A 26,101-nucleotide genomic window follows, 5' to 3' on the forward strand; every position below is an offset into this window, starting at 1 on the left:
AGCAAACTGTCACACTTTTCTTGTTGCTGATATGGAAACAAGTGGGCTGGGTGTTGTGGGGTGGTTTTTTTGGAGAAACTGGTAGCTTGCAAAATTTGGCTTGCAGTATTTTTTCCTTGTTTTGTTAATGAACAAATCATAAATATAGTGGAAGGATAAAAATGGCCAAGAAATAGTTTCTGCTGCTGAATCAGCTTGAGAAAAGTCCATCAGCCTGTTTGAGAAACCAGAAGTGTCTTTAGACAGCTGACTCTGTTGTAACCAGAGTAAGCTCTACTGGCTTTTTACAAACAAGAGCTTGTTTCTGGGACTCTTCCTGAAATAAATGTTTAGTTTTGTTGGCAAAATTCTACAAATCTCTTTCTGGTAATTGGGTCTTGAAATGCTGAAGCTGCAAATGTGGAAGTTGTTCTCCCTGCTACAGGCATCTGTGATCTGAAAATACCCTTGCTAGATGTTCCTCTGCTGCGGTGGGTGTGTGTGCAGAGGGTGTGTGTGCACCCTCTGGAATGTTCAGAGGGTGCAGTTGCCAGGGGATGGTTGAGGGAGCCATCTACTTCTCTTCTAGAACCCTTTTAGACATTGCTCTCTTATCCCACCAACAGAGGGTGAACAGATAAAACCACCAACCACCAAGGTCATGTTGTTGGGAAGTTGAGCATCTCCCTTGCCAGTGAAGGTCCTTGTTTAACCCTGGTCACTGTACATGCTGGCTGCCAAAAATCAATGGCTTGCTTGATGATGTTTGTTTGCAGAGTCTTTAAATAATGTAGAGTGGAAACAACCAAACTGCTCAGTGTACATTAGTTGTTGGCTAACAAACTATTGCAAATATCTTCTGGGCTTGGTTTGTGTAAGCTCTGCTTCCTCTTCATTTTCTACATAGGTAATAATGTACTGAGCTTCCCCAAACCTGGCTGTCACTACACATATTCATGTATAGAGTTATTGAGTTATTGAGTAATGATCACAGCATGTTTAGCCAAGAAGTGCCTATGAAAACTGCTGCTGTGGCACTGATGAACTTGGTGTGGGCTGCAAAAACCACTTTAGACACTTCCTTTGTTCCCAACAGTTGCCTGGCACTGAGCTCCCTGAGCAGCTGCACTGTACTTCTGGTGTGTCTCATGTCTTCTGGTACATCTGGGGCTGGAGTTCCTGTAGAACTGAAAGTCCTGGGTGTCTTACATCAACCTTGGCTTTCCAATGTTCCTTCTTAGGACAGCAGGAGCTGGTGGGTTTCGAACACTCCTGAACATTCTCCCTCAGCTCTTTGTCATGTGCAAAGCTTGTAATGATGCTTGGGATTTTCTCCTTGCACTGCTTCCCTTTGACTGGTGCTTTAACCACAGACTGGTTTCCCACTTCACCCAAAGTGTGTATGAAATTGGATGACTTAATGTGTGCTGCTTTCAAACACAGAGGTTGGAAAACAAAGCCTGTTTAAAGTAGTGCTTGTCATGCAAGGAAGTGCAACAAACGCCTTCTTGAAGTATCAGAGAAAATTGCTTTCTGAGCAAACAAGGGGACTTCAAAAAGCTCAGCTGGGCTTGGCAGTGAGAGCAGCTGTAAGAGTCGAGGGTGGCCCTGGGCTCTGGGGAACACTTGAACCCGGGGCTGCCCGGTGCCTTGAGCCCCTCTGGGGGAAGGTGGCCTTACAGCTGTAGCTTGAGTCTCTCAAATCACAGGTAACTCAGCTTCCTCCTCTCTCCCCCTCTTCCTCCAACCAGTCTTCTAGCCAGCACATGGAAACCCAGAGTTCACGTTGTGAGGTTAAAAGAGGACAGAAGAGAAAGGATGGGAGGTGCAGAGGACTCGAGGCGTTGACAAAGGCAGGCAATTTGGTACAGGCTCGACAGGAGGTAGAGTCCTGTGGGCAGACCAAGATGAAAGGGACTGAGAGCAGACACTGGAGACTGCTTGGAAACCAAACAGCTGGTAGGGTGGATGCTGGGGATTTTGAAATGATAGTTGGGCTCAGAAGAGGAATCGGGTGGGCAGGTATCTAAACAGCCTGTAAGTGAAGTCATGCTGCCCCAGTGCCATGGAAATGAAGTCTCTTGCTCTCTGCCACTACTTTTAGAACTTCTCTACCCACTCAAGCAATTGCTGCCAGCTCATGTCCCTGGCTGGGCCTTGAGTTGAGGAGTGACTTCCAGTTTGCAGGCTTTAGGAGTGACTTAGTTCACAGGTTTTTATGTAGTAGGTCTGCTTCTGTCTGACTTCTGTTCAACAACAGGATTTAGTCATTAGGCCTTCTGGGTCTACCTAGGGTTGAAAGATCTGCCTGATTTCATGTCTGTTCTGACAGTAGTTTGGTGGCTCTGCTAGACACGTGCCAGGCAGCTGCTGGTGTCACCACGTGTGCTGTATGGTTGTGGGGGACTTCACACTATCCTGTGATTGTACTGTGGGTATACAGTCCTGTACATGTTCCCAAGGCAGGAGGTAAACTCTCAAGGTGGGAAGAGCATCACAGGGCAGCACCTGTAGGAATATAGGAAGACCAGTATTTGGCCTGGTCTTAGCTGGTGTTGACCCCCAAGATAATCCAGACAGCTTTACCCACCTGATAATGGCACTCTGTTAATGCATGTGGAAAATCTGATTGGCCAATGTTGCATTTTTTACCCCAGATCCTTCTGGTTTTTACCAGCAACTGAAGGTGAATCTCTTGGGCACTTTTCAGCCATGGGGTTGAACTGCAGGTCCCAAAGTTGCATTGCTCTTATCTCTCTCCTCAGGCCAGAGCTGCTCACGGGGGCATAGCTGCTATAAAGGGCCCAGTTAAATGTGGACATGATTAAGGCTCTAAGATAGTAGTGTGCCAGCATCTGTGTTGCGTGCCACTGTTAATCCCCAGGGCTGGACAGGACATGAAGACCCAAGCCACAATACAGGAGATCATCTTGGTTAAACAGATGCACACTCAGAAAGCAATAACATGCTTAAATACGTGACATTTTTCAAAGTAAGCAATCTTCCAGGAATTAACCAATAATGTTTTTACCCTCTCTTCAGTCAGACTCATAACAGAGCACAGATTATCTGTTTAAATGTAAGTGCAGCAATTAAGTGTGTGAAATATTTCAATGCGTAAATCCCTTATTTTTCTATTTTCTATTTCCCCAGGAACTGGCAAACTCTGTCTACTTGGTTATGGAGGTGAGTGTGTGCCTTCTTTTTCTGTTTTTACCCTTTTTCCCCTCCCTCTTTTTTAATTTTTTCAAGCTCGTTTTGAGCAGACCCAGCGAGTTCACAAGTGGTTCTTCCTGCTGGCAGTCTCACCTGTGATGCTTTGCTAATCTAATCTGCAGCTGCAAGCCTTTGAGAGGCAGAGCTGTGTGGGTGCAGATAGCAGCAGAGGGATTTTTCATATTGCTGCTGTCAGAAGGTCATGCTGGCACAGGCTTGAGCAGTCAGACGTTTTACCTCGGGGGTCAGATGGGTGCTCCTGGGTGGCAACTACTTCAAAGACACATGGGGAGAGAATTTTCTCGACACAGCTTACCTGCAAAGCTTGTGAAATGTTTTCTGTCCTCTGCAGTTTTCACACTGAGGTCTTGTTGACTTTTCTTAATGATGTGGAACACTGATGTGAGGAATTCCAGCTCCCAGCTGTGGCTGCTCCCAGGCTTTCCTCAGCCAGCTGGCTGGTGGTGTCTCCAGTGGTGACCCTTCTGCTTTGTTCTGGTTTTACCTTTCTCTCTGATGTGCACAAGAGCTGGTTAATGCTAGTGTATCATAATGCAGCATAACATTTGGGGGAAATGGGACAGGAGAGGAACCCACAGGAATGGGGCTTTCCCTGCCAACTTCCGAATATGTATTTTGACACGTGTTTAAATACTGTGATGAGCCTGCCATCCTAGTGAAGTTTACTGATTTTCTTTTTAATCTTTGATTTGCCTTACATTAACTGAGCTTTCTGTTCTGTTTGCAGTACTGTAATGGTGGTGACCTGGCTGACTACCTTCACAGTAAGTAGAACAGTATGGAGAATATCCTCTGTATTCAGAAGGAAATACTGACTGGTTTAGCTCATTCAAGTTTCTGGGGCTTGTACAAGATCTAAGTAAGCAGATTATATATCCTTTTTTTCTTTTTAAATTCCTGCAAAATAAGGAGTATCACTGCCCCTCTTCTGAGAGGTTCACCCTTGGTAATCATTTGAAAACTGAGAATCCATTACAATAAAAGCTGGTTTTATAGCCCTTTCTGTGCAGGTCAGTAGTGACTGTTGTCAGTAGTTATGTATTTTAGTTACAATGGCCTTACAGGTTAAACATATTTCAACACTGCTGGGGACACAGTTTGTCTTTTTTTGGTCACTGGCAAAAAGCTATTTATACTGGAGCCTTGCAGTCCTGTAGGGTCGGATTAAAATAAGATCCCAAGAGTATATTTCACATTCTTTAAGTTTACCCCTAAGGGTGTTCCCACATCTAGGGCAGAACACATTTTCTATTTCAGTGTATTGAGGGTGACTGTAGTGTAGCCACTAGTGCTGTGGGGGTGACAAAAACTACTGACTTCAGGGTCTTGTGGAGACTACAGCACAGGTACCTGGGACTGTGGTGCCTTGAATAATTTTTTATGAGACTCAAGGGTGTCTCTACCATCAAGCCAAATGAAAAATGCTTTGCCAGCTCTATTGCTGGGACTCAGGCTGCAGTCTGCCAAGGTATTTTTCAGTGGAGCACATGGCAAAGGTACAGGATCCTGGCCTTTGAGGCAATCACCTTGCACCTGAGTACCTAAAATAAATAGAATAACACATTTAACAATTTACTTAGCGGCAGTCAGACACAGTCTTTTATTTTTTTGTTGCCCTGACTGAATTTTTTTCCTTTAAAGTTCCTTTCTTGATGTTTTGCATGTTAACTAGAAGATTACTAAATGTAAAGAGACAAGTTTAATCTCATTTTACATGTGGCTCTGGGTCATGGTTAAACAAAGTTTGTTCACATTGTTCAAATTAAAAGCTAGTCAGCTGGATAATATTTCAGGCTCCTTATTGAGGTGTGTGATGCCTGGAAATGGCAGAAATTGAAGGATTAAAAGCTAAATTTACATTTGCCCCACAGCTAGTGTTGGTATCCCTAGAATGATTATTTGGGGCTTGATGCTAGCATGTTGCACTCTATTTATACAGGCTAATGAATTATGCTTGTGGACTTCAATTTTCAGAAAGAATTTATTACTTGAAGGGGAAAAAAAGGAACATTTCCTGTGTTTCATTTGTTTAAAATGTGGATGAGATAGAAGTAACAGGCATTTGGTTTTTAAAGTGCAGGTTTAGTGTGCTTTGTCTTAGATAAGTGATGGTGTTTTGCATCTGTTGGGTATTGCTGTGCTTTAAAAGGGGTATCTTTGGTGGTGGTGGAACACTTATGAACACTGGGGATGGTTTTGTATTTGGTGCCTTCTTTTTCTCTTTGAATACAAGTGCAAATTTTATTCATAAAATGCTTTTTAAAAATAGTGAAACTTCAGTTTTACCAATGCATGGGCTTTGAAAGCCGAAGTTTTTAGCTTTCGTGCCCACGAAATGAATCTTGCTGGGCTGTGCACTCTTCTTGGCAAAGCTGTGTGGGTAAGCAAGAGCACAGCTTCTGGCCAAATGACTTACAGAAACAGGGATTTGTAGAAAATCTTTCTGTTCCTACTGCTGCTTCTGTGTGTGCATTGTCATCTTCTCCCTTCAGCCAACCCCCATCACCAAAAAAACCCCAAGAAAAAAGTGAAGCGTGCAGTTAGTTAGGCTGTTAATACAGCTCAGTTCCTTCTTCATCAATTGAGATTACTTGGGAAGTTGGTGGTTAGTTTGAGAAAGCAATGGTGAATTTTATTTTCCAAATAAAATTCAGTTTTACCCCAATTGGGTTTGAGTGTTGCCTGGGGTATGATTTGATCCTTCTCTGCCTGAGTTACATTGAGAACGTTAACCTTTAGCTCTGTTTTTACCAATAAAATACATTACCGTGACAACTCTAAAGAGCAGCTGTTGTGACTGGGAAACTGGTGCTTACTTTTATTTTAACTCTTAACATCTGTTTGCTTGCTGGTTGCCAGTGAAGAGAACCCAGCAGGCACTGATTTCCAGAGGGAGGAGTCAGTAAGGGACTGCAGTTAGTTCACTGCTGCAGAGATCTGGGTCTTCCAGATCCCAAAGCCTACATGTGAGTGTCTCCTTTCTCCATTCCACACCACTCTCCTTTAGGGTATCTCCTCTTCCATCTTCTGCAGGCGCTCAGGGTGCTTTTGACAGGAGTGATTCTTTTACTGAATGCTCATCTTGGAAAGTTTAGATTTCTGCCAGGGTGTTTCAGTGGTACGCAGGAGGCTCATCTCTATGGAGCAGTTATTGTGCTGCTTCAGTTATTTTGATAATTGTGTGAGGGTGTTTAATTGCAGATCTCCTTTCCACTGGCTCCTCAGACATTTGTGCTGGTAGTTCCTGTAACACTTTAACCAAGCTGTGCATGCAAGTCCCCTGTTCCTCATTGAATGAGCTGCTTGTAAGCTTCCCGATCCATTCTGCCCTCTAATTACAGGCATTAGGCAATATGGTAATTCCATGTTGAATCCAAGGGCACTCTAATTCTCCTTGTCTTCATAACTGGAGGACGTGCATGTGTGCACGTTGCAGTGCTGTTGGCCAGACCCATCTCTTGGGTACAACCCAAGGTTGTGTCTCAGCACAGCTTCTCTGGTGGTGTTGTCCTTCAGTGGTACAATGCAGTTTCCCTCCTGGGAGATCTCTATGCATGTTGGTTTAACTTAAGCCCATCATGGGGATGTTTTGAGCTGAGAGTGGCAGATCTCTGCTGTGTGTGGTAGAGCTTTGGGGATTGCTATAGAAGTGACCATCCTCTGTACAGGAATAACTGGAATTCTGTGTCCTCAGGTACTTAGGAGGTCAGAGCAGGCTGGTCTAGAATTCCTTCTTAAATTCTGTCAGTTGGCATTGACACAGGCTGTTATGGGCACTTCACAGGAGAGTATTTTTGCCCTTTCTCCAAGCTGTTTCTTTTGTATCAGAGCAGGATATTTCTTGGTTTGACCACAACAGATGCAGGGAGCTGTGATCCTTCTAGTCCATCCCAAGTGGGACCCTTTTGCAAACCAGAGGTGTGTTTTCCCCTCTGCAGCCAGGTAATTAAGAAATATCTATGACAGGACTTGGCCTATCATGAATAAATCTCCTGACTTGTACAGAAGACTTCACAGGGGTCCCACTGGCTATGCTGTGCATGAGTGGAACTCTGGGGTAGGTAGAAGCCAGGCCCCAAATAAATCAGCTTCATCTCAGGCTTCAGTGTGATTTGGATTGGGGCCATGTTAGAGATACTTGTGACACCTGTGGGTAACAGGAGATGTTCTTTTTCCTAAATAACTTTTCCAGAATGGTGTTGTAATGTAACATCAGTGGGTGTACTCCAGTGCACCTACTCTTGGATCAGCTGACAAGGGCTGTTTACTACAGTTTACTACAGTTTACCTGGCAGCCTCCTGCAGGTTGAACATCTCAGCACAGGCTGACCAGGGCACTTCTTAGGTCGTTTCATCCTTTTTCTGAGCCTCAAGAGCTACAAGGCACAGAGGCCCCACACTGACCCAGAGTAAATATTTGCTGTGATCTCCTGACCTGTGCAGCCGCTGTTCCCAAGGCAGAAGGCAGAGTGCCTCCTCACTGAAGTGGAGCCCATGAAAATAAACACAGGGATATTATTGCTTCTCAGTCATGGCAAAGTAGGGCTTGTGAAACAGCTCTCTCTGCAAGAATGTGTTGCTCACCACAGACATCCCCAGGGATGCCCAGACTTTAGTGCAGGCTTAGTATTTGGCCAGCGGTTTCCCGATGAAGATGAGAATATCCCCTTTTTACAGGGACAGAAGTACAAGTTCCCTCTTTGGGATGCAGCAAGGAAAGAGTTGTTTTGTTCTACACTGTTTATTTTTTTGATGGCACCTAAATTGAATGAGTTTTCTGTATCTTCTTCTACCCTCTGCTGTTGGTAGCTGGTCTAGGAGATCTTTCGCAGGACAATATCCTGAAGTCTGTGAAAATGTCAGTTGTATTTATGTCTCTGTCCTTCAGCTGCAGATTGGTGCTGTCACACAACAGACTGATGGGCTGAGTGTGAGAGATAAGGAGTTTTGTTTCCTGTGTTACAACCTGTTTCAGTGGCAGGAGGTAAAAGGGTAGGCCCCTGCACTCCCCCAGGAGCTGACTGTCCCTTCTCTGTTCCTGAGGGCAGCACTTCAATTTCACAGTCCTGCCTTCCTACCTGGATTTGTGGGATATAATGCTGCCAGAGGATCCAGACCTCTGTCTGATTTTGCTGCACTGCAACGTGGTAGCTGCACTTTGCCACTGCAGTTGCACTGGGGAACCTGTCTGCAGGCTCAAGACACCAGTTTAGATTGTGTGTGCCAGGAAAACAGTACTTTAGCAGGGCTGAGAGCTTTGTACAGAGTTCTGCGGAGCGGAAAAGCTTCATTTCTGCAGAAATTAATAGTTTAGAAGCCCTATTTTCTATGGGTGAGTGGATTTTTCTGATCTTGGTAGCAGTGTTGTTTTCAGTATTATGAAGAGTTAGAATCCACATTAGGGAGGCTCAGCTGGTTTGCTGAGGGCTGGTGGCTAGTTCTGTGTTAGATTTATAGCCACCAAATTATATAAAGGAGAGGGTAATGCCTCAAAGTCGTGGCATGTTGTTGGGACTGCAGGTCAGGACAAGGCTCTCAGCAGTTTCCCTGCTAGAGGCAGGGTGTATTTAGCCAGGAGTTGGTAATTGCCTGTTGGCTTAATAATAAGAATTGCCAAGTTTCAAGCCTTGCTTCGTGTTTGGGAGATGAGACAGCCCATCCGTTCCTGGGCCTGAGCTGACTTGGGAAAAAAAAGATGGAATTCTTGCTGTTTTGTTTAAAGGTGGTATTTTAACCATTCCTGAATAGATTTCCTTGAATAGAAATCACAGAAATACTGCAGAGACCGTTTTGGAGAGAACACTGAGCATGCTAAGAGATGTTGGACTTCTAATTGGCAGAAAATGGTATGGGACTGAGTACACTGAGATAAGTCAGCAGGAGGTTGGGGAAAGCCTTGTTAAAGATGAGGCAGCGCTTTTTTCAGAAGATGCAAGTGGGTTTTGAAGACTTGCATCTGAGCTGCCTCTTAATATCCTTAAAATCCCTTCACAGAATCTCCCCTTCTTGCAGAGGAGTCTCATGAATTCCAGCTGAGTGCCAGTCCACGAGGAAAAAGGCCCAGCAAGGGGAGAGGAGCTGTGTCTCCATGTGCACTGGTCTCACGTGTACGAGTCCAGGACCACCTGATAGCTCTGGTGACACTTTAGCTGTGTTTGTGCCTCCTCCCAGAACAGTGAGGTTTGGGAGTGGTGGGAGTTTATTTTCTATTCTAAGTGCTGTTTAGCTTATCTGTGTCCCTTGCTGCTTCCCATGCACGTATTTTAAAAGTTAGATTTTTAATTTCCTGTGTTGTGTTAAAGCTGTGTGCAACCTCAGCTGTGTTTTCATAAGGATTCCTCCCCTCTAGCTGACTGGGTAGAGTGGTGTTTTGAAGCTCCTGCCAGCCTGTTTTAATGTCTTTACTAGAGAACAGCTGGAAAAACACTAATGAAGTCCCAACTAATTTACAGGGACCTTTTACAAAAGAAATTATTTTATTTAGGGGGAATGGTGTTTGCTTGAAGCCTGATTTGCTCAGTGACTGACAAGGAGGCAGGCTGGTAGCACTATTGATCCTGGGGTTTGTTCAGCAGGCTGCTCCCAGCTTTGGCAAGAGTTTCATACATATAGTTCTTAAAATAACGAGAGCTGATGTCGCACTGCTCTGATTAGAAGAGTCAGTTGAACATTATTTTAATCTCCTCAATGTTTATTTTCACACCACATTTCTTGGGAAGCCCATATCTCAGGAGAGGGCACTTCAGAGCTTCTATATTAGCTTTTGATTATTATACTCTTTTAAAAAATTGCCTATGAAAGCATTCTGAGACATTCTTGCTGCGTTTATGGATGCGATGGAGGGTGTCAGATGAGGGTTTGAAGGGGTCACTTGGAAGGGTGTGTTGGTAGGTGTTGGACCATGGTTCACCCAAACACTGGCTTTGAGATTAGAGTTCTGGTTTGGTCTGGCAGGTTATGATGCACAAGGTTAGGCCTAGACTTGGATTGATACCCAAAGTTACAGATCCCTGCTGGCCATGTACTCTAACTGACTGAATTTAACCTACCAACCAGCACGAGCCATAATGACTCTTGCAGGCATAAATCCTAATCCTAACTGCCTTTCCTCTTAGCTCTACCTTTATACCTGGTCTTTGTGATAAAGCTCTGACCATAGCTCAGAAGCAACCACAGCCCTGCCTACTGCTCGTCTGGATCTGGCTGGCAGCTCTTGCTGAGGAAAGCCCTAAACCTCACCAAATGTCACTTTTGGCTGCAGTTAATAACCCAAATTCATCACCCAGTGCTGGCCTGAGTTCAGCATGAGAGACTTGGGGCTGAAAACAGCCCTGACCACAGAATAAGCTGGGAATGCAAACGCTCTCCCTTGTTGCCTGTAGGAATCATTCAGAAATGGTGTGTGGGGACATCATACGTGGAAATAAAGATGACAAATTACGGCTAATTGCTGTGAGAATCTGCCCTCTGGGCTCCTCGGGGAACTGGCATTGTAAGTTTTTCATCTGTGGTCATTTTTTTTTTTCCCCTCCTTCCCAGCTATGCGGACACTTAGTGAAGACACCATCAGGCTCTTTCTCCAGCAGATAGCAGGTGCCATGAAAATGCTGCACAGCAAAGGCATCATCCATCGGGACTTGAAACCACAGAATATCCTCCTTTCCTACGCTGGAGGCAGGAAATCAAATCCCAACAACATCCGCATAAAGATCGGTAAGACCCCATTAGGAACGTCACCCTGAGCGTCCTCGGGAGGGCTTGGTGATGGGTAAGTGGCAAGCCTCAATCTGTCTTTGGGGAGCTGTCTAGGAGGAGAAAAGGATTGCTACCTTTCTTTTAAAATTCCCTAACACTTTTCATCTTCCTCGTTGAGTTCCTCTGCTAGATGTAGCCTTCAGCTGGCTCCAGGCAGGAGGAGCAAAAGCTTTCAGCTCAGCCGGGACACAGACTTAGCACAAAAAAGGAATTGGGCAGGCCCTGCTCTGCTCCCAGCTGAGCAGTGCCTGCCTCCCTCAGTAAAAACAAACACCAGCCTGCCCTAATTGGCGTGTAATCTCCAAGCTTACCAAGAAACAAGCAGAAGTTGACTTTTTTTCTTCAGCTTTTAATAGTATTGAGGTAAATGTGGGTGCCTGAAGGCCTGATAGTAGCTGCTTTCCTGGTTGGCCTCAGAGAGCACAGAGCAGGGTCAGGCACACCCAAAAGTGGATGTTTTCACAAACTGAATTTAGAGGCAGGTTTCTCAGCTGCATCTTGAAGAGATTGATGTTCTGCACATCAGGCAAGTGGCACAGATGGACCACTAGTAGTTGGGACTGATGCTCCAGAAATCCAGTTACAGAGCACACATGTCCCCTGGGGTCTCTCAGAAAGGAGTGCTGGATGATACAACCCTCACACGTGAGCTTTTAGTTGTGTTACAGCTCCTGAGCTGAAGCTGACACCAGGTAGGTACAACTGTTCCTCACCTGAACCCTGTGCTGTGGAGGAAGTGTTAATGCTTTCATTCACCTGAGAAATGAGGTCCAGTGGAAAAGTTTGAAATGTTGGTGCCTCTTTGACTGTTTTGTTTTGATTTTTTTTTTTTTTTTAATTTTTGTGAAGTGCAGAGTTATTATCTGTGAGGTGGAAGGGACTGGGAGCTTCAAACACAGGCAAGAGCACTGCAGGCACAGCTGCTCTTGGGTGTGATGTACCCTGCAACCCTGAGGAGTACATGGTCCAGGGAATATCTAGCTGTACCAGTTCATTAGTGACAGATGACAGTGTCAGTCTCGTAGCTTGAAATATCTGGTAACCTTGAGAGAACCTCTAAGTATCATATGATCAGATGTTCAGTAACCTGCAGAGGTAATTTGTCCTGGTATTCCTTGTCCCTGGCTTTTCTGCTGTGGCTCAGCTTTCTGTCCTAGTGCTGGGGTTGGCACTGTTAGAACCTTTCCAAAGAAAAAGAAGAAGACTTCAGTAGGGCTGAGCTAGGAAGTGTGGGTGGTGGTGGGAAGTGGTTTGTCCTGGGTGTCTGTTACACTGAGCATTTTGAATGGAGGGGAACTTTCAGTTCCCCAAATGGAAAGCTGAGGTAGCAGCAGATGAACTAGTTAGTTATGAACTGGCACACTCTCACTGGAGCCAAGAGAGCTCTCCCAGATGACAGTTCAAAGTGCAGGCAAATGGGTACAAGAAGTGACTGTTTATCCCTAAAAAACGGATGGGAGTTTGTTCTTCTGGGCTTCTGTGGCTTGGTCTGTCCTTTTCTGGTGTCTGTACTGTGCATTAATAACTGGCACAAGGATGTTGGTGTTTAAGAAGAGAGCTATCAAAGCCTTGCTAAGATGAGGCAGGTGCTGTGAAGACTGATGGGACGTGAAAGGAAAGTAGAAAGCATCAACTGGAGAAGGTGCAGGCTCTCTAGAACTGGTGTCTGCCCCTGACCTGTTTCTCTTTCTCTCTGTAGCTGACTTTGGGTTTGCCCGGTATCTGCAGAACAATATGATGGCAGCAACGTTGTGTGGGTCACCCATGTACATGGTAAGTGTGGTTTGCCTACACGTTTTTCTGTGTTATTCTTGCTTTGCCCCCCAGAAGCAAGGCTTTGTTTTTCTTTAGTCTTTCCCCTAAAGGTGAAATTTTATTTACTTGTCAGAAACCAGCTATTACCTGGGGCCTTCCTAAAGTTCTGGCTGCTGGTAATGTCAGACAATGGGTGCCTGTGCTGTCATGTAATTTTCAGATGAGCTTTGGATAAATAAATGGACTATTGATTGTTGTCTGCTCCCAGAAACTGCTTCTCCCAGAGGTCACCTAGACCCCTCCCCTGAAGGCATTGGGAAGTGCAATCTATTTCCTCTGCTATGAGCAAAGCAACAACAGAAGAGTGAGGGCTGGGGAGATGCTTCACATATCTGGCTATTTGAGGTGTTGCTTCCCTGCAGAGGAACCTCAGTAAATCCCTGCTTCAGCAGGTCCTTTTGAGACAGAGCAGTTCCAAAAACCTACTGTCACCTCAGCCTTTGCAGTCAATTCTTTCACTAAACCAGTTGCTTCCAGGATGACTTCTTAGACTGTGAAACAAATGTGTATAACAAACCAAACTGATCCCTTTCACCCTCTCTGGGATCAGGTTGTGATGAGGTTATCTGTTATTTGTGCTTGTGGAGCAGCAAGGTCTCAATGTGTCACATCAAGTCAGTGAAATTAAAAATGACAAAACTAGACAGAAATAAAAATGTCAGAGGTAGTCATGTAATAGTTCCTGTGGGTGTGGGTGTCTGAGCTCAAAGTAAAAACATGATGTGTGTCAACTTGGTTGAAGTTTTTAGAGGTGCCCTGGGGCAGGAGGCACCTGATTTGAAACATTGTCTAATCCACTCTAAAGTTTTTTTGTCTATAGTCTTTGGGCAGAGTTAGGCTGGACTGTGCTGTGCTGCACTGCACAGGGGTGGTGCATTTGGTAGTCTGTTCCACAGTACTAACTAAAGCAAAACAGACTTCCTCTCCCTTTTTTGAAGCCTTGTGTTTATTTGAACTATGCTATATGTGAAGATGATGTAACTCTCTTCTCCTATGAGAGTTTCCTGAATTGTCTATTTTTAGTGGTACTTTTTCAGAGACTTGCTTGTGAAAGTAATTGAAAACACTCAGCTTATATTTTGAAAGGGCTGGAGGAAGCTAGTGATGATATTTTTCTATTTATTTTTTATTTTTATTTGAAACAACTCTGGATATATCAAGGAATCTCAGTGTGTCATATTGTTCTGTGTTTACTGATGGATTTGAAGGAGGACGAGGGGAGGGAGGGTTTGACTGGGATTTAGGGAGTGTTTGAAGTCTGTCCCTGCTGCTATTGTGAATCTTGTGCAGGAGCTCTGAGAACATCTGCTGGCAATGCAGGCCCTGATTCCCTCCTTTGGGTCACAGCCTATTGCTGCTTGTTTCATTTTGCTCTTTTAAAAAAGAAAGGTATTTTACCCCCACCAAGATCAGCTTTCTGTCTGAATCCCAATATGATCCATGTCATGCAAGACTTGAAACTTCCTTGTGCAGTTCTTGTCCTGCTTCCTTGGCTTTGCTTGGTGCCATGCCTCCTTCCCTTAGGGACAAACCGAGCCTCTGTCCACAACTTGTTTGTTGCCATTATTTTTTTTTCCATTATATGTGGCCTTTACTTCTAACAGAGCTAGAAAATTGGTCCTGTTCCATGCTGGCAGCACTGCAATGAAATCTCTAGTCATAAACACGTGGGATTAGCCAGCCTGCCCTTCTGTCCCCCCTCTGCTGCTGCTCCTAAGGCACACTCCTCCTGAGCCGAGGGGCTTTGGGGGCTTGCACTGTCTCCAGCTTCTGGAACAAGCCTGGCAGGGAGCAGCTGAGTGCACAGGCTGGGATTAGAACCCAGAGTCTGAGACACAGCAGGGCTCAAGCTGTTGGGCTGAAACACAGAGGGCTGCCTTTGAACCCAAACTGTGACCTTGGCAGCAGGCTCTGGAGCTTAATTAATGTGCTGCCATCTTGGGCTAAATGAGGAAAGTGCTGAAGTGAAGCAGCTCAGGATGGAGGCTGGAGCTTAACCTGTGAGCCTGGGCTGCTCCTGATCATTTACCTGTTCCTTGCTTTAGCTGAGAAGATCTGTCTGTGCCATTGCAATGAGGCTTCTTATGAGCAGAGGTGGATTCAGCAGAAAATGGTGCACTGAGAAGGGAAAGTACTGAGTTTGCCCAAAATACCCAATACTGGAATACTTTTTTTTATTCCTGAATGAAAGTCTCTGCTTCCCCTACTTAGTTAGGGAATTGGCCCTTTCAAGATAGTGTTACAGTCTTATTGGGAGCAAATCTTTTGTGGTAATTGGGGAATCTAGCTCAAGAGTTTTTAAAGCATGATAGTGACTTCTCTTTGTTGAAGCTGCTAAAAAAAAAAAAAAAGATGCATCTTCTTATAAAAGGAATCTCTGTTCTCTCCCCAAAAAGGCACCAGAAGTCATTATGTCACAACACTACGATGCCAAAGCTGACCTCTGGAGTATAGGAACCATCATTTATCAGTGTCTAACAGGAAAGGCTCCTTTTCAGGTGAGTTGCTTAGATCTGATGTTTCTGACTGTTTCCTGATTTATTTTTTTTATCTCTTTTTTTCCCTTTAATCTGGGAAATCCCTTTAATCAAAGGCTTCTGTCATTATTATGTCAGCTCCCCTAGATCCAGCCTCATGAAGGTCTGGCTGTCCAACACCCTGACATTGTGGTGCTTTATATGTTGTAATGCTGGATGTGCTACTAGAATATGACTCTCTTCTGGTCTGTATCTCACTGAAATGTATTTCTCAGTTATAAATCCTTAGGAAGGGTCATTTATTGAGAAAATTGCCATGCATCAGTTAAAGCAGAGGGGTTTTTTCAGGCCTATTTACAACTGTACTTAGTGTATAATTTATAATTATAATTCTGTTGTGTATGGAAGGACAGTAAGGAAGATTGTAATTGCAGGTTAATGTTCAGGATGATTTGGTGGTAACTGGTGTATTGCAGCAGAATCAACTTGGTTTTCAAAGCAGTTAAATAGAATGTTATCAAAAGGATCTTATCTGTCATGTCACAGCAGTCCCTTCCAACCTGAAATGTTTATGTTCATCAGGTCTAAACCCCTCCTAATACAACACAGTCCTGTAAAACTCCACCCTATACTTAAATGCCATAACTTCTGGATGAGCTGAAACATATCTTTTGTGAACAGCATTCTCTGATTTTAAATTTTTGAATGTTGGAGAAATTCACCACAGCCTCATGCATGTTTCAGGATTACTTCACATATTTGTAATCATACATAGCTGGAATTCCTCTATACTCAGCGTATTTTTCTTGGTCCAGGTCATTAGTGTGCCACACTGTGTTCCTTTCCTTCTTCCATGCTGAATGAGATCTCCAAGATCTCCCTTGCAATTACTATTTTAAAGTATTGTACTTGTCAGGTTTTTTTTCCTTGCTGTCTTATAGCGTAGCAGAGATGCTTGAATTGCTGATACTTGTTTGGCTCTCTAATGTGTGAGCTCTGTAATCTCTAATCTGTAGAAAAAGACCTCCTATTTGCATGTTGATATATGTCAACTGCATGCCTCTGGAGTGCTGCTTCATTTTCTGAGATCATTAGGGCACGTGTGAACTGTGGCCCTCTCTTCACATGTCCTGACATCTCTTTATCCTGATTTCCTAACAAAACAAAATGGTGAAAAAAACCCCCAAACAAACAAAACCCACCAAACCCCTAAAATTAATGAAAAGGAAATAAAAACAAGTGGCACTAAAAAGAAAAAAAAGAAGTCGGGGACAAATCTATGCTCATTTAATAAAGCAAATTTTATGAAGTGCAAGATTTTCTGAGCTTTAGTTTCACAGCTCTTTAGGATTTCACACGAGACCTCGAATGTTTATGCAGTTACATCATCAGGGAGGATAAAATGAGTTCTGAATCTGTTGCAGGAAAGGGTGGGCAGAAACAGGAGTAAACTAATGGTTTGTTTTGGTTTTGTCTAGAGCCAAGAGCACTTTTCTCCTTCAGGGTAATTTTTTCCCTGCTGCTATAAGAATCTTCCATCCCAGTGCTTTATATTCTGTGCACCAGCTTGGTCTGTGTTTAGAGCAAGGCTTCATTTTCTTTGCGTGTTTCTTTTTTTATAAACACCCCTGAAAATGCACTGAAACTTCTGAATGGCTTCTGTTCATTGGTGTTGGTCTCTTTGTTTGAGTGGAGAAAATGACTGTTAGGACAACACACAAATATTTACTTTCTTTTAAGAAAAAAATGTGGAGAAGGAGAAAGCAAGCTTTGACTGCTGCATAGGAGAGCCTGGCACTCATTCTCCGTTGTAACTTAGTGCTTTTTAGTCTCTAAAGGCACCTTGATACTGTGCTTATTCAAATGATTTAGTTACCATTTAATATGGTGACTTTATCATAGGTGTTCTTTGCTTAGTAAATTGCACACAACTGTGGAGCACCTGATTTCTGTGGAAAGAACAGGTGGCTTTTATCATTGGTCACTGAGGGATGTCACAGAAATTTTCTCCTGAAAACATTTGTTCCTATAGAGAAGACTTCCTCAGGAAATAGAATTGAATATTAGTCAGCTCCACTGAGCTCTCCAGCCAAGGTTTTGAAAGGGCAGATGGTCAGAAAACCATCAGTGTTCTGCCTGTAGGTGTGTGCTCAGGCTCACACAGAGGTGAGAGCAGTCCTGTGTGCCCACATCCCTCTGACTGAGCCATGGCAAACCCTGCCTTGGGCTGGGCAGGGAAGGGGCACTTCAGTCCCTTCCCAGCAGCTCCTGACCCTTGCTTTATGTTTGCCTCATGAGATAACCTCTCTTTCTCATATACATCCAACATCTGTTGGGCTGGGAACGGGGGTCATTTGTTCCTCTTTTAATTTTTCCCCACGCCCTTTCCTCTTTTGGAGTTTGTATTTGGAAGCTCAATGCCAGACCCGTTTGTTACTGCAGGAGCAGCTGTGGATTTGTTTGATCAGGGAGAAAGAGGAGCTCAGCCCAGATGGTTCTCTGTGCCCCATCTATTTGTTTTGGCCCCGTGTGTCACAAATTGCCTTGGAGCTGTGAGATCCAGGTGAAAGAAGCCTGTCCAGGGCAGATGCTGGGAGGCTGGTTAAAGGTTAACTGGCTTTCTGTCTTTGTTGGCATGACTGTGTTGTAAGAATTTGCTGATGGTCATTGATCAGGGAGAAACTGTTGTTTACAGGGCTTTTAGGAGAAAAGAGGGGTAGTGGACAGGGGTGATTGGGACACTATGAATAGCAATGAGTGCTTTTGGGAGGGATGTCTCCAAATGGGTGGGGAGGGAACAGGCTGATTCCACACAGTGCCACCAGCAGACCCAGTTGTACAGGGAAGCCAGGAACTGGATTTCTGACGTTAACCTCTTCAGGCTAAATCCTCACGGTGCCTTCCCTCCCAGGCTGGCAAGAACAGCCCCTCATCCCTGTCTGGCTGAGATTCCCATGGGAATCTGGAGCATGAAACATGCTGCATTTGGGTGCTCTGGCTGTTTTGCTGCATGAGCCAACCAGGCACCTCCAGGAGGCTGCAAGCCAAAGGGACTCCAGTGTTATCTGCAGGAAGGAGCTGCCTAAAAATAAAATTAGGGTTTCAGGGAGATGGGTTAGATGGAGAAAAGATCAAATGTGTGGAAAGGCTGAGGCAGCTGTCAATCCAGAAAGTGTCCTAAATCAAGGCAGAGGTGTTTATGTGCGTGAATGTGATTTCTGGCTGTCTCAGAGTTAAAATTAACTATAGCTGGGTCACCCAAGGCAATTTCCCAGAGCCATTCCTGTCCCTTCCCTGCCTCACTGCACGCAGACAGGAAAGAAGCTGCTGATGCTCAGATGTGAACAGTTGGTAGGATGGCTGGTGAAGCTTTCTTAAGGAGCTTTTTGTATTAAACGTGCCCATAAACAAAACAGTGAGACTGCCATAGGGATGAGATTAATGGGATTCATAATCCCTATAAACAGATTTGCTGAGCACTGTATTAATGTGGAATTGTTAATTTGCCTTGCCTAATAAGTGGTCTGCACTTACACCTCTGCATTTCTGTCGCTGAGGACAGGACTTGAGCAGTGCATTTCCTGGTCATGCTGACCAATACTGGGAAGTGCCTTGGGAGTGTAGTGGTTTCCTCTTGTCCTTACCTGAGCTGAAAAGACTGGGAGCCTGTGCCCCCTGTGAGGTGGTGCAGGCTGTGTAAACGAGTGACAACCAGAAGCAAAGCTGGAGGCAGAGAAGGAAAAGATTTACACAAGGTCTGAAACAATCTAAAACCAATCTAGTCCTTGTCAGATGGTGTTTTAAATATGATTAGTTAAATGACCTCAATCTCTCCTTTTTGTGGGGGAGGAATCACAGTGATATTTCTGGTGTTTTCTGTTGTGTGACCCCTTTTAAAACTGGTCAGCTCTTGGTAAGCAGACTCACCACCAAGCACATGTACTTTGTGTCAGAGCTGTCTCTGGCAGTAGTATGGTCCCCTTGGACATCTGATCATCTAAGGACCATAAAACCTGATTATCTGCTGTCTGAGCCTTTGCATGAATCTTCCAGCTCTTTATGGATGTGATGCACTGTGGAGCCAGGGAGCAGGGAAGTCACATAAGAGGCAATGCAAGTTTTTCTGCCCGGTCTGGCAGCTCTGAAAGAGTTAATCTACCTGCTTGTGTCCTTGTCCCAGCTAGCTGTTAGGTGAAAAATTAATTTCCAAGTCTGGTGTACCAAGTTCACTGCTTTAATTCTGAGTTAATTCTGTCTGCATAAGTACCAGGATCATGTGTCACTTATAGCAGCTGCCATGTTGTGGAACGAGCCTTGAGGAAGACTAGGGAAGGGATGACTTTATACTTAGAATTTGTTAGGCAGGCCACTCTTTTGTTCCCAGTTCTGTTCCTCTGGACTGTCCTGTGTCCATGGGGACAGGAATTCCTGGCACTGGTAGGTTTATTCTACTGAGACTGGGCACAGAGATTGACTTGTTGCTGTAGTCAGTGGCTTTTGGACCAGTGTTTGTGGGTCTCATCCTGCTCTGTTGGCAGCAGAGAGAGAAAACATCCACAGACAGCTAAAGAAGGTTCAGGGGTCAGGTTTTTTGTTTGCTTGTTTCTGGTCCTGGGGCTTTCAGGTCCCCCAAATGCAGCCACTTCGCTGCGGGAGTCTTAACAAGCAGAGGGTATTTGCAGCAGGTTTTCAAGCTTTTCCCTGGAACTACTGAGCTAGAAACATCATTAGTTGTTTATTTTTTTCTTTCTAACATATCTGAATCCCCTTTCTGCACCTCCAAATCTCCAAGGAAAGGATTCAAGGAACAGAGCAGATACCACACACCTGCTATGAAGTGTTGACTAGACAGGGCTGTTCAGGGAAGGTGTGAATGTCTCTGGCCCTCTTCTGTCTGAGTGCTGGGCTTTTGCATCCAGCCTTTGCCCAAGCACAACAAATCCGGTGCTGAGTGCTTTTGGAAACACCCCCCTGCCTGCTTTTCACATGCAATTCACTTGCAGGCAGCCAGCACTGAGTGGGATTTGGCAGGGTTATGCTGAATGCCTTTGTTGGCTCAACATATTTCCACTGCTGCTGGGGACAAACTAACAGACTGGCATGATTGAATTTGTCCAATTGTCTCTATATATAGAAAGGACAGACAAAAACAGAACCAGTTACACCAATGCAGCTGCTCCATAGTAACACGAGAGGGGGACTGAGGGTGTGAATTGACCTGCTGGTGTGTCTCCTGTTCTTGGGGAAAGCTGAGCTGTCAGTTCTGCATCCCTGGGTCTGACGGATGCTGTCCTGCAGGTAGCAGCTGGCTCTGTGTACCTCGACTAGTCTAGTTGTTACCTGCTTAAAATGTGCTTTTTCTGGTGCTTTTCTTGGATAGGGTGTGTCTGCCTGGAAGATTGGTTTCAAGTTAAGTCCTTAGCTTCCTAGAAGAAGGGGTTCCAGTGGCATTTTTACTCTCTTACAAATGCTTGTGTATTTTTTTCCATGATTCTCAGAGCAGCACGATTTATTGAAAGGAGAGGTGAGCAAAGTGTTTGAAGGTCCTAGTGCTTTATGAAATGCTTGGTGACAGCAGGAGAGCAGTGGGCATGTCTGGGAGCCCTCTGCCAGGAACAGAAGTGTGTGACTCATTTGATTAATAATAAAGTTATGTGAAGATTCAGTTGTTTTTACCAAATTAATGGTGATCCATGGTTTTCTGTGCTGGGCACTCACTAAAATGACTCTTCCTCCAGTATCTGTATTAGAGACCAGCCTGTCATGGGCTCTAGGGAACAACCCTAGTGAAGGAGAGTGGTCTGGGTGTGCAGGAGCAAGTGGGGATGGTGCTGAGACAAGCAGAATGTGGAGGAACAATAACCCTACAGGGATATCTCTTGAACTTGTACAAAGAGGGGGGGAACTTCATTGAGGATTTTGTTTCTGTCCGAGCCAGTGCATGGAAACCCTCTCTAATGAGCTGGGCTTCATATATGAGCTGCTTTTAATGTGTTCTGTCTTTATTGCCAGGAAAAAGTCTGACAAAACAGTGTTTGAAGTAGATCAGAGCTTCATTGTATTTGTGAAACAATCGAGTTGTTGCGACAGGAAATGACCAGAGCACAGAGCCAAGGCTTGTGTCTCTCTGATGTGAATGAGCCCTTCCCTCCCTGTTCTGCTCCTCCTTGTACCTTGTGTCTGTCAGGCATATTTTTCATCACACAGAGCAGTGTGGCCAAGCCATTTGGTGCAGTGTGTGTTTGCCTCCTTAAAGTTGGCCAAAAACTACAGACCCAAGAACTTTAAGGGGAAAGGTGTAAAATGGAGTTTTCCATTTCAAGGGGAAGCAATTGGAAGTTTTGGTGCAGTTTGGCATCTGTGTAACAAGGTGCTTTGCTGAAGAACATTCATTTGGATGGGTTGTGGAGAAAGTGTTTTGGCACCTTCTGTTTGGGTCCTTGCTGTGTCTGTGAATGGCAGAGGGTGTGTTATTGCAGAAAAGACAACCAGGAAATCTTGATTTGCTTCCTTTAGGAATCCAATAGCACTTATTAGTACAAATCAATAGGAGAGTTGTGAAGCTTTTGTTGGTAAAGCTGTGTGAAAAATACTGTCCTGATGAGTGCTACACAAGTGTGGTGATATTAGCAGCTTTTGAGACTCTCCTTTGCATTCTCTTGAGGTTTTTTTACCGAGCTCTGTTATCCTCAATTTTCATCTTCACCCAGAGGGAGTAGGTGATATTGAAACAGCATCTTATGTGGCTGCTTTTCCAGCCATGCTCTGTTAGTGGTATTTTGATGGCCATCTGCAGATTGGCTTGTCTGATTTGCCATTTTAAGCATCTTAATTGACCTTAAATGCTTCTAATTTAGAAGTAGAAGTAGGTGGAAGGCTCGAGGGTTTATAGAGCCTGCCCTGAACATCAGGAGAAGCTGCCTGTTGCCTCCTCATTCACACTTTCCTACACACTCTGCTGCTCCAATAATTGATTGCAGATGAACCTCTCTGATCTTCCTCCCCTCTTTATGTGTGCCTTCACGTCTGTGTCATGCCAGCCAGCCTGCTCTGCCTTTAATAAAGAGACTCAGCCTAAGCAGAAAAGCTTGAGACACTAGGGTTAATTTACTAGCCTGTATTATTCATTGCATGAAAACAAATGGAGAACTTGTGTTAGCAGATTTTTACGTGTCTGTGCTTCTCTACTGGTGATTTTATTTTTAACCTCAGCCATAAACCTCTTGTGCCAATCCCCCCCTCCCCCCTTTTTTTTTTTTTAATCTCATCTCTCAGAATTTGGAATCTTGTCATCCAACATCCCACGCAGTTGTGTGTATTACTGCACAAATAAAACAGGAGCTGTGGCTGGAGACCTTCTGGCTCCCTGGAATTAGAGAAAATCCTAATTCAGTTGCTTTTTCTTCACGTTCCCAGTCTCTTCACAGATCCTCTTGCCCATCAGCAGGCTCCCTGCCCCTCTTCTAAATGCCCTGCAGCATTAATCCATGTTCCCAGCAGGATCTGCCATTCACCATTTGAGGCTCCTCACGTATGCAATTATTTAGTCTTCTGGGGGAGGCTATTAGGCCAGCTCAAACCTGAACATCAGAGCCTATGCAGTGATGGAAGGGGAGAGCAGGACAGAACCAGGTCAGGGACAAAATGGCAGCAGGCTAAAATACTGTATTTTCACTCTGGCACAGGGATGGCTTTTCAATCTAAAGCAAGCTGCAGGTTCTCATTGTCTGTGCTGGTCCAACAATTAAAAAGTGCCTCTCTGCTCTTCAAAGCTGCTGTGAAACAGAAATATTAATCCCTTTCCTTCATTGTCAGCTGCTTCATGTACTGGTTTCTCTCTCCCATACAGGCCAGCAGCCCACAGGATCTTCGCCTCTTCTATGAGAAAAACAAGATGCTGATGCCCAAGTAAGCGTTTTTCCAGTGTTGCTGCTTGTAGGCACTTGTTTACCCTGTGTTTACACCTGTCCTCGAATGCTCCTGGCTTGTCACTCGGGGAGGTGACTAAAATATTTGGCCACCTGCCTTTCCCCATTCCTTATACCAGCAGTGATGTGGCCCAGAGAATCAGGCAGCAGTGGATAGCCAGAGTTGGTGTTCTCTCTCTCTGCAGACACTGTTGCTCCCCTGCAATGCAAAAATTCATGATTCTTAGTGATTCCAAGAGCCAGCTGGTGGTCTGGTTCCACACATGACTTCCCTGAAGCTGAGAGCCTTGGGAATAGCTCATGGCAATTCTGGAAACCTGTGAGCAGCCAAACTGCAGTCCCTCCTGTAACCTGCAATACCTGACTGCGGATCACATTCCCATTTCTCACGTGTCAGGGCAGCAACTGCTTGTGTCCATCCTGCTCTTAGGGGGAAACACTATAACCTCCATGGAAATGGACACTGCTGCAGTTTCCAGGGGGAAGAGAACTGCTTTCATCCTAACAGGGTGTATGTTACCTCGCTGCTCAGTGCTGTGATTTGTCAGGGTATTTTGGTTTTGTTGCTGTGGTCTTTCCTTTTGATCTCTAGAGCTCTTAAAGCAGAACCTCATGCCTGCTCTGAAAACCTCAGCCTGGTACAGAGATAGGACTGAAGTTCCAGATAAGATATCCAAAAACTGGAAGGCCTTTTTTAAGCAGAAAATGAGCTTCGAGTTGGCAGAGCTGCTAATGCAGCCACATATGCAGAAAGTTCAGTGGGTTGCTGTATATGGATTTTTCTTTTCCCTTATCAGTTCAGACAGCTCCAAAAGATAACTAGAAGGGACTGTCAAGAAGCTGGAGCTCTTATCAATGACTTGTGCTTTCCCTTTAAGTACTTCCTTTTTTGATTTGGGGAGAAGGCAGATTTCTACCAGCATTAAGTCTGGGGCATCTGCATATTCTCCTGGGTTGAACTGGAGGGCTCGAGGGAGCAAAACACCCAAAGAGAACAATTTAAAGCAAAAATGCCATTACATAGTGGGAGCTGGATAGTCTGTGTGAGCAGAAAGCAGACCTTCTGTTTTTCCTAAACAGCCCAAAACATGGCTGCTCACCTTTGAGCAGCCTCTTACTAAGAGAGAAATTAATCCCTACAACTAATCAGCTTCCTTGTGTCGATCCCGCTGCCCTGCTGTTGTTTGGCTCGTGGTGCAGGCGAGGGGAGAAATGAAACTGGGCTGTAAGAGGAGAGCATGTCTGTGCTTGTAGGGATTAGTCCTTCTCCTCTGAGTCCTTTGCACAGCCTGCATTCACCATTTTCACTTATCTCCACTTTTGAACTACTAAACTCCTCCAAAATTTAGATCCAAGCCCACTGGTTTTTTTTTTTGCTGTGGACATCAGATCTGAAGTGGCTTTTGTGTAAATGGCAATTCTCAGCTTTCCAGAGTCAGTTTGTCTCTGACGTGGGCTGCAATCTGTGCTATTCCTGAGTAAACATGAATAAACTGCTTGAGAGCCCTGCCAGCACAGGATGAAACACAAAACTACTCCAGAGACGACCTCCTCAGACTGCAGCAGTGCCAGGATTTGGTTTCATTTTCCTTGGGGCTCAGCAGGCTGGCACCCACCTCCCTGCCATGGCTATGGAAAGTGCTGTGTTTTGGCTTGGGAATGGGGTGGGGAAGAAAAGCTCATTAAATGCTCCCCAGCAGTCCCTGCCTACCCAGCTGCTGCTGACAGGTGAGATGCTGTTCTGAGCATTCTGGGGAGCCCAAAGGCCTCACAATTTTAGCAGTGCTGATCTTAGTAGCTAATGTTTATCATGCTGGTTTGCATGGCAAAGTACATCCCAGATCATGGGGGAATAAGGCAGATTTGTTGCTTATCTTTAAAAAAAAGGCCTTGGAAAATAAATACTTGGAAAACAGAGTAGCAAAACTTGATGCTTCAGACGTGGAGGATAAAAGGAGATAGGCTGTTCGCATCATTCTCATCTGTGTTGTGCCATCTGAAGTCCATGGCTTGACCTGCCTGTTTCTTGGCTTTGAAGCCATAGCAAGGGTAAAGCCATAGCTGGGAAATGGACTCATTTTGGGTGAGAGCTTTGTGTGTCATGGATAAATAAATGATGATGATAACACTGCAGGACCGCAGGTCTCCAGCACTAATGTATTTTTCAGGAAACTGCTCATTGTGGTACCTTGGGTTATTCCATTACACAGTGGGCTTCCAAGGACACTTTCTTGATGAGAGGCTCAAACTGAGCCTGTCTTCCTGCATCCCTTCCAGAGTCCTGCTGGCCCTCCTCATGTGTCAACCTGAGAAGGCAACTAAACCATTCTAGCATCAGGGATGGAAGAGCAACTCCTCCAGTATGAAGAAGAATAAGGAATGCTTGCCATCACTCTCTGTTCTAGGAATCACTGTCTTAAAATTCCTGCCCCAGCAAGGCCTAGGGCTTTCTAGTAAAATAATTGGGTAGTACTGAAACCTATAAATACATACCTTGCCTCCCATCTCCTGTTTCATTGAACAGGAGTCTGGCAGTGCTAGCTAGCACCTTTTTTACCCCTCCCTCCACTATTTTTGTGCTAGCTTCTGTTTTTACCCTGTCTGTGGCAGGGCAGATTGGTGGAGATGGTGTAGGAAGGGTTCTTTCTCCCAGCAGCAGTGGGGCTTGGCCTCAGGGCAGTGAGTGTTGCCAGCCCAGTGAAGGGCAGCCCTGCCTGAGCCACGTGTGAGATACTGAGCAGCTAAAATTACAGTGCTGGGCACACACAGGCCATTACCTCAGCTGACCCCAGTGTGGGTAGAGGGAAAAGCCTGGCAGAGTGTGGGGCCATGCTGGGCACAGCCATGATAAACAGAGTTAGTAGTGAGAGGAGCTGGAACCACCTACGCTCTCATTTGGAGAGCTCTACC

The 26,101-nt window shown here is 44.9% G+C and overlaps 1 protein-coding gene across 7 annotated transcripts in view; it reads left to right on the plus strand.

The window, feature by feature from the left end:
* Positions 1-26,101, plus strand: part of ULK1 (unc-51 like autophagy activating kinase 1) — a 94,887-nt gene that overhangs the window by 29,382 nt on the left and 39,404 nt on the right. For all 7 annotated transcript variants that reach the window (XM_032705558.1, XM_032705559.1, XM_032705553.1 and 4 more), the window contains 6 exons: positions 3,133-3,165; positions 3,944-3,980; positions 10,756-10,929; positions 12,671-12,744; positions 15,183-15,284; positions 23,113-23,171. In XM_032705558.1, coding sequence (XP_032561449.1) covers positions 3,133-3,165; positions 3,944-3,980; positions 10,756-10,929; positions 12,671-12,744; positions 15,183-15,284; positions 23,113-23,171 — 479 coding nt within the window. The remainder of the gene's footprint in view (positions 1-3,132; positions 3,166-3,943; positions 3,981-10,755; positions 10,930-12,670; positions 12,745-15,182; positions 15,285-23,112; positions 23,172-26,101) is intronic.

This window comes from Chiroxiphia lanceolata, chromosome 18, assembly GCF_009829145.1.
Source record: "Chiroxiphia lanceolata isolate bChiLan1 chromosome 18, bChiLan1.pri, whole genome shotgun sequence".
Lineage (NCBI taxonomy): Eukaryota > Metazoa > Chordata > Aves > Passeriformes > Pipridae > Chiroxiphia > Chiroxiphia lanceolata.